Here is a 9,034-nt window from a genome sequence, read left to right on the forward strand (position 1 = left end):
TTACTGATTTAACGTAGCTTGTTAGATAATTTTTTTTCTTCCAAATAATATTATTACTTTATTTTAAAATATAAAAAATTATTATTGAATGCATCAATATATAAATAATATTTTAGTATTCTTTATACAAAATAAACACATAATTATACTACTAATTTTTCTTAATAAAAATGAAATTTGCAATAAAAATTTATATTAAAAAACAATATTTTTGATCAATTGATGTTTACGAAAGAAAGTAAAGGGTGTTTTAGCATGAGTGTCCGTGTAAGAACAGAACAACACGTGGAATTAGGTAGCGAATTTTATTATTTCCAATGAGCAATGCATAATTCACCCTACTTTATGTATTAAAATGGAAGGGAAAAAAACTACTATAATGAGGAAAAGGCAAAATTAATAAAGCAAGTGTCTAGCATGAAATTTGAGATAAAGCAAAATGAAGTTTTGTACAAAAAAGCAGACAATGAAGTAAGAAAGAAAGACATTGAGAGCATCTATGACTATGTATGTCCAATACCATAAACTGAAACTGTGATTGAATTGTCACATCACATCCATGGATAATAGAGCTAATAAAGCTGTTCTTTTCTGTCATGCAACCATCTCCACCTATGGAAAAAAGCAAAATAACAAGAGTCATATATATTATGTTGAGCATCTTTCTGCAGGATTTATTTTTGTGGATATTATATTGGACTTAGACTTACCAATGATAATCCCATCTGGGTCGGACTTTAGTCATCCGGTTTTCACCATATGGATAATCCGTTTCAGCTCTTCTTGCATTTCTGAAAGCACAGCAACCAATGCAATAAATCCCAATGAGAAGAATAAGCATTGTAACAGTGAGAACAGATAGCTTATGCCAATTTCTTCTCATGTCTTCAAGTACACCAGCTTTGCAAGAATCACACTCATAGCATAACAATGTTGGAGCATTGTTCCATTTGTAGCAATCAGAATCTTGTGTCATCATCACTGAGTCCATGTTGTACTTGCAAGCAGTTGGTGGTTTACAACATCCAGACTGCATATAAATATTTATTAGAATAATTGATGTGTGAGTCATATTACTATATCAAAATATAAGCAAGATAGGAAAGGAAAGCTTGAACAAACCCCAAAACTAAGCAAGAAATGAAGCCATTTAAGCTATAGTTAATTAAACTAGCTAATTGTAATATGTACCTGAATTGGAGTCAAATCCCCTTGCATATAATCCAAAGGTGTCCAAGAAGCAAGTTTGTCACAAGTTTTAGACCCCAAAATACAATTCCTAATAGTATTCCAATAACGAGGATTTTGTATTCTTTTCTTCAACCATGGTGAATAATCCATTAGACGATACTCATAATAATTTCTACCAGCCACTTCCACACCACCACCTTGACTGGTCACACCAAAACCAAATATAGTCAAACCCAATAGTGCTATTATTAGGAACAACATAATCACCAAATACAACCATAGTGCACATGCCACATGAAAACAAGCACCAATGAATCCAGCTAATGATATCACAAGCACAATAAAACCTATTACAAGAAGTGGTGTTTGGAGAAAATTTGCACATGTTGTGCTACTTCTTGCCATCCATAGTCCTGCTCCAATTATTGGTATAGATGCTAAAAGTGTTAACAAGTTTAAGACACCTATCACTGTGTTGCTAAACCTATGCATATTTTTCACTCTTTTTTCTCTCTATAGTATTTTTTTTCTTCTTATTTCTATCGGTTGCTTCTTGTGGTGTTTTCTTTGTGTATTTAAAAGGAGGAGAGGCACGTTGATTTTGCATAGTGTATTCGTAAACTTTAATTGATGAAGTATGTGAAAGTTAGTGAATCATCATCACATTGTACTTCTTAGTTGTTAAGGAAGTTGTTTTTCTTTTGAAATTACGAATTTGTCCTTCTTTCTTACCTTATTTATTGCTTTTTTTCTCAAGTGACTTTTTTTTTTAAGCTATATTTAGGAGTTAATTTGTTATGAGACACTTAAGGTAGTGGTTATGTTAATTTCTCGTGACTAAACCCTAGAGTTTTTACTTAATCCAACTTTTTATTTAGAATAAATGATAAAGTTATTAGTAGCAAAGATCAAATTGTGTATCTCTTTCTTAATATTATTTTAATGTCTTAAAACATATCACTTACACTTTCAAGGACTTCAAATGACTAGTTTGAAATATTTATTCATATATATCTCATTTGCAAAGGCATCAATTCCATATGCAATTAGACAAGACAAGCAAAGAATTAAGAACTATTGATGGTCATTTTGGTAACTACAAATAAGCTATTGCTTTTGTGGTTTATATGGACCCCAATTGAACTTCTTTGTGAAGCAAGATCATGAACCTGATTGGGTTATTATTGAATGGGTATTATAGAATAGTATAATATATAGTATATATGGAATATGGATGCTCTTTCTTTCTTATCCTGTCTCATCTAATTAATCTTAATGTCGTAATACATACCATATGTCTTTTTGGCTCCACGAGAGGTACCCTAATTCTTTTTCTTTTTTACTTAAAAAGAAGTTCCACCAAGCTTTAATTCGTCAATGACAAATATACTTTAGCAAAGCACCTTGTGTTATTGATATATATTGTCTTCTACCATTTGAAATTTAAAATTCAAAAATAAAAAAGCTATTTTGTAAAAGTAGACCCTCAATTCTTTTTCCCTATATTACCCAATTTTGAAAGTGAAATGAGATCTTGTAAAAAAATTACTTAGCATTACTATTACACATAAACATGCATGTGTCATGTGCATAGCATAAAATTGAATTAGAGAGTGGGTAAAGTGATTTCCGATCTCACTTGTGATTCACGTTTGGTTTCAATTTTGGAGAGGTAAAATTCATTTTGGTATATTTGGATATTGTTGAACAAAATTGTTCTTTTTCTATAATTGATTCTAACTTGAAGTTATGATTTATAATTTGAGTCTAAAAACAATTTTTTACTCCGAAATTAGTTGTTGAACTCGTTTTTATCTAAACATATACAACACATAAATCACTTTAAGTTCTACTCATTTTTAACTAAAACTAATTCTACAAAATCATTTTTAGTTACCGCAAAATCAAACATAGGCTTAAATAGAATGATAATCAATTCTTTTCATCTTAGGGTGAAACTGTACTGATTTTATAAACGAATTTATTCAAAGTTGACTTGAGTCAAAGCGAATATATTCTTGTTAGGTCGACTGGAATAATCCATGGAAAGAACATAATGGACACATTTATAAAATGGGCAAAACCTGTAGAAGTTTATTATTAGCCCAACTCACGGTAGGAATGGACCTTTTATAACATGGACATTTTTCTATTAAATATTGAGAGTTTCTTCTTCCTTCTTGGATTGGCCAATCTACAAGTATATTTTGGCAAAAAAATATATTTGGAATGAACTTTTTCCACTTTAGTCATTTCAAAAGTTAATATTCAAAAAAGAAACCACTATTTTTTTTCAGTTTAGATGTGTACTTCCTAACAAATTAAAATACAACTTTTTCTTTCTCAAGATATATATACTCAAATCATGTGTGATTTTTAGATATTTTTTTGACCTCAAGTATGCATCGCCATATTTTCAAGATATTGTCTACTTTCAATTTTGTATACTTTGGATTTTGTATGAGCTCTCACGATTTTGTCTTTTGTGAAAAGATGTCTCATAGATTTGAAAAGTTTGACCCTTATAGCTTCAATTACCAAGAAATGTGGAATTCTTTGGTGTAGTAGAACAGTTGCCCCACTGTCATTCTTCATTTGTGGCAGAGACCCTCGTGGAGTTTTTATGGTCACTCGAGTCACCTCTTATTCTCTTTGGACATGTTGTTACATTCTATAGGGCCATTCTATATTATTATACATTCGCAAAAGGGGTATGTATAACTACTTCCATTTCTATGCAAATTTCAATTATAAGGGGACAGACAAATTTATAAAAACAAAGAATAGGAACAGAAGCAGGAACAATCTGTGCAGTAATATCACATACACAAATAATTTGAGCACTAATGGTTGACATCAGGAGCTAAATGCAAAGTTTAAACTTTTCATTTATGAGAACAGTTTTACACAAGATATCACATTAATCTTGCATAGTGAAACTATATATAAAGAATAAAACTGTCATAAAAATAATCACATTTTCAATAACAAATAAAAATAGAAAAACTGACTACTATATTGGTACATTTATCAAATTTTAATTTCCATGCAGAGAGAGGCAAGATGGAACTCATGAGAAATGCATTCCTTTATTCTGTCTCAACCTGTGTTTCGTGTATATGAATTGTAACTATTATTCTTAAGAATGTAAGTTACTACTTTTTATACTGTACTATACTTGTATGATCATGAACTTGATGATGGCATGTACTTGTTCTCCAAGAATGATCTAAAAAGAATGAACGATTCGCGAGGCCTATGAAGAGGAACTTCATGGCCGGCACCTCTTACTGTAACAAATGTGAGTCCTTTATAAACTTGACTCCATCCACCAACCTTCAAACAAGAGCAAAATAGTGTTATTGGATAGAAAAAAACAATACAATACTAATTAGTGTCATTTATTTTGATCAAGTTTTAGTTATAGAAAGTTAGCACCAACCTTGCCACTATCATACCAAGGGTACCAGTTGATGATGGTTGGTAGCTTCAATGCATCGATTGAATGTCGCGTGGCAGTCAACGGGACTACAGCATCAGTGTCTCCACTGCAGCCAAAATATTATGAAAGTTATGTAAGAGTTCCAGTTCTGGGTTTGATTTGTATACTTTGTCACTGTTAGTGGAAAACAATTTTATACTTGCATCTAATTACATTTCAACATGTAGATATTTGTGGAGATATTTTAAGAACTATCATATTCTCTCAGAAAATAATAGTAATGGAAGATAAAAAGAAAAGGTCGGTACCTGTATACCCATATCCGAAGACTAGCATTAATAAGTTCTTGATATATAGGAAGCATGGACAGTGGAGAATCAGTCCAATAATTCCCAACAATATCACTGTCAAGAAAAATCTTCTAAATCAAAATTCTTATAGACTAGACCTCAGTAGAACATGTTAAATACTATATAGCACGACATTTTAGATTGAAGGTGTGTTCAATGTCCACACAACATCAACATGACACCCGACACATGTTATTACATTCAATCATTTTTTTTTCTTCTTAAAGTATTACTGGTGTCTATGTTTAGTGCCATTGTGTCCATGTCTGTGTTAGTACTTCGTAGGCTAAATATTACTTTAAAATAATAATATACCTGCATGTCTTCCATGGATAAGAAATCCCAGTTACATTGGCATGAAGTGCCTTCTGAACTTCTGGACGATTGAAATACAAATCAGAATACCTTTCAGTACAGGGATCATATGCTCTTGACATCCATGGCTAAGTTTGGAAAACAAGAAAAAATTATCATCAAACCAGGAGTGACTAAAATCTAAACAACTACTAATATATGTTGTACAAAGTTCAAACCCCTCCTTGTTAGAGTATTATTGCATGTGTTCTTTTAGAAGATCAAAAGGAACTAAACACAATTGATTGGATTCACAATAGATAAACCAATATGTTCCATCTTGAAAGGACTTAATTCGGGTTTGACAACTACAATGGAATCAAATGACTTGCAATTCTAAATTGTAGTTGCATTAGCCGCATTTTCATGCATTTTTCCACATTATCAAGTTTTGCAGCAGAATTGCGTCTGCAATTTAGAACCATTTGCAACTAGACATAGTGTTTATATGCAAGGGGAGTGAATTGAAAGCATATATAGACTTACATAACGACCGTTCAAGCCACGTCTGAGTGATGCTGTATCGTTACAAGGTGGTGTATAAATGCTATATGGATCGATGTTTCCTTGCTCCGCGACCGCAACTCTAAGAGCAGTCATGCATTGGACTGATGGATGCTGGGAAGATCCAAAGTCACAAGCAATTCTTAGAATCCTATATGTGGAATCTGAAATCAAACCATGTGTCCACCAGTACTCAAATGTTCCAACATAATCATGATAATCATCAGTAACACCATTTCCAACCTGTGCCATCAATTACAAAATAATCAAACTCATTATATGATTATCATCAGTATCATTTTTCCAAATGAACCTAACAATCTTACCATAAATCCCTTAAAATTTATAACTGGATTATTGATTCCCTTATTTCTCTGATAAACAATTTGAGCCAACTGAGGAACATAATGACCTGAGAAAATCATTAAACTTCTAAGAAATTGAATAATTCTTCATTGTACAAATCATTCAATCGAAATATCAACTATGAAATATAGATTCACCTGCATAACTTTCCCCAGCAATGTAGAATTCTCTATGCTTATACTGAGGAAATCTTTCAAACCAATTAACGAGAAAAACATATGCATCCTCAGCTACAAAGTAAAAAAAAAAAAAAACAGATCTCAGATACATATCAGCATGTCAAATCTCATTGCTAAAACAAAACAGGTACAAAAAATGCAAACAAAAAACATGTGAGATTTGATCATAGATTTCGGCCAATTGTATATACATGCAGTGTCTTTTTATATTGAAATCAAACTTAGGATTTACACGGTACAACTGTTTACAAGATTACGCCTAAACTGTACCATTGGGACGAAATATGAGCCATATCCAAACAAAAAATTACCTGTTTTCTGGTCACCAAATGTGTACAGATCTGTTGTTTTATTACAATAAGAAAAGCCAACACCAGCAGGAGAATCAAGGAACAATATATTTGCCACTGCACACCCAAAATAACAAATAGGCATAAAAATTTAGCAAAAAATTACTAGAATTAACAAAATGTTGGTGGTGATGAGAATTTAACTTACAATTATTCCAAGCATAAGGATTCAAGTAAAGTGATTTTCCATCAGGCCTAATATGAAAAGGGCCAATTTCTTCAGAAGCACCATAAGCAATAGAAGAACAACCAGGACCACCATTAAGCCATAAAACTAATGGCCTTAAGTTAGGTCCACGATTCATTGGTGATTCAATCAACCAATAAAACAATGCTCTTTCATTCTCTTCATTCACTGTCACATAGCCTGAATACTGTTCAAATCCAACATTCTTTGGCTGTCCTGGTAACAACTTAATCTTATCTCTCCTTTGATCTTCCATTGAAGCAGAAACCAAAGAAATTCCAACACAAAAAATTGACAATAAATGTAAAACTACATAGCATATTGAATGACCCATTATTATCAAAATCAATAATTTTGCAAAAAAATTAAATATTTATTGGTTTCCTACTACTCTTTTAAGTTCTTAATTGAAAGAAAAAAAACATTTGAGAGAGAATGAATGAGAAAACCAATGGAAGTGGTAGTAGAAGAAGAAGAAGAAAGAATCAAAGACCAAATCTAGAAACACACATCCCAATAGAGTTTCACATAAATCTAAAAGATCTAATCTTTGAAACAAGTGGAAACAAAAGCAGCTGAAAGAGGGTGAGAAAGAGAGAGTGAGGAAGTGAGAGGCTTAAAACAATGTTGGTATTTATTTAGAAACAAAAGTACAAAAAATGTATGTAATAATGAGTTGTTAACAAATTGGAACCATGCAGTTGGTATTTTCACTCAATCATCATTAATGCTTTGAATTTTATGGATTAATTCTTGTATATTAGCATGCCAGTTGACTGAGCAGTTGAGTGGAGCACATGCTATTGTTTCAAAGTTTCTATATTTGAAGGCTAAGATGGATTTATTATTATTATTATTATTTGGTTTGAGTGTATAATAACATTATTATTGAGGTTTCAAATTGTGATTGTGTCATCATAGTCAATAGTCAATTCCAATCTATGCAATTCCAGCCAGTAGCCACCTACCTATATATATATATATATAATTGGGGAATACTATCTAAACGTAGAAAAATAATATTGGAATTTGTTTAATTTATATTTTTAAATTTTTCATTCAAAATTAAAATTCTTTAACAATAACAAGTGTACTTAGAAAATTTTGTTAGTATATATATGTTGTTGGAGTTTATTAAACGTAGTAACAAGTTGGTTACTATAAGATTTCTTAGTTTAGTTATCATCATTATATAAAGTGCATTTTAGAATAATTGCAATTAACTTTTTTTATTCATTCAATAATAAAGTTTATATTTATCTTAGTTTATTTTTTTATTTATTGAATTCTATCATGTTTTTCAATATATATATATATATATCATTAATTTACGTTTATAATTCAGAGATGAAAGGAAAAGAGACTTCACCTTTATGTTTATATATGAGATAATTAAAATTAAATTTGATTAAAATGATTTTGTAAAATTAATTAATTTAAATTAAAAATGAGTTAGATGAAAAATGATTTATATTTATATATATTTATATAAATGTGAATTAATTAATATAAATTTAAGTATAAAAATTATATTTAGAGATTAAAACGAGATGATTTTCTATCTCCATTAAATTATGCCTAAAATTGACTTCACCTATTTTTTAGAAACATGTGTATGCATCAATTTAAGCTACGCAGTTTAAACGTAAGGAACTGGGGAGTGGATTTGTGATTTCTCTTAAAACCTGGGGTGTGTAAAGTACTTGTGGTGATTTTTTTTTTTTTTTTTTGTGGGGAGTGGGGGTGAAATGTTTGAAGTTGATTTGGATTTGTGGAGAGGGTGGAACAGTTTTAGGGTGTAGAATGATTCAGAATATCTCCAAACTTTTGGAATTAGATTGAGAGGTTGAGATTTGACACTCATTCATGGAAGCTAATTATTGTGTGTTTTTATGAGCAGTGTCATATTCAAGTTAGACCTTTTACACATAATATGAGTGAATAATATGAGTGAATGTAGTTAATTAGGTTAGTTAGCCTTAAATTTTAGATTTATATAAAATTTAATGTATTAGATCATTAATATATTATGTTTTTAATTGTTTAATCGATAAAATATATTATTAAAATTAAATTATTAAATAGAATAATTTATAATATAATTACTATTA

At 30.5% G+C, this 9,034-nt stretch overlaps 2 protein-coding genes across 2 annotated transcripts; both read right to left on the bottom strand.

Annotated features, from left to right (window-relative positions):
- Positions 1 to 400: 400 nt before the first annotated feature.
- LOC101492191 (tetraspanin-6-like) lies at positions 401 to 1,826 on the bottom strand. The gene is made up of 3 exons (XM_004496234.4): positions 1,192 to 1,826; positions 711 to 1,030; positions 401 to 612 (listed from the first exon to the last, which is right to left on the bottom strand). Exons 1-3 carry the CDS (start codon positions 1,681 to 1,683, stop codon positions 573 to 575), a joined length of 852 nt encoding a protein of 283 aa, XP_004496291.1. The 5' UTR covers positions 1,684 to 1,826; the 3' UTR covers positions 401 to 572.
- Positions 1,827 to 4,055: 2,229 nt separating this feature from the next.
- Positions 4,056 to 7,634, bottom strand: LOC101492531 (serine carboxypeptidase-like 27). Its single transcript, XM_004496235.4, has 9 exons — positions 6,885 to 7,634; positions 6,698 to 6,793; positions 6,345 to 6,437; positions 6,168 to 6,253; positions 5,824 to 6,084; positions 5,299 to 5,426; positions 4,942 to 5,037; positions 4,634 to 4,739; positions 4,056 to 4,527 (listed from the first exon to the last, which is right to left on the bottom strand). Exons 1-9 carry the CDS (start codon positions 7,255 to 7,257, stop codon positions 4,378 to 4,380), a joined length of 1,389 nt encoding a protein of 462 aa, XP_004496292.1. The 5' UTR covers positions 7,258 to 7,634; the 3' UTR covers positions 4,056 to 4,377.
- Positions 7,635 to 9,034: the final 1,400 nt, after the last annotated feature.

The sequence above is a fragment of the Cicer arietinum genome, chromosome 4 (genome assembly GCF_000331145.2).
Source record: "Cicer arietinum cultivar CDC Frontier isolate Library 1 chromosome 4, Cicar.CDCFrontier_v2.0, whole genome shotgun sequence".
Taxonomy (NCBI): domain Eukaryota; kingdom Viridiplantae; phylum Streptophyta; class Magnoliopsida; order Fabales; family Fabaceae; genus Cicer; species Cicer arietinum.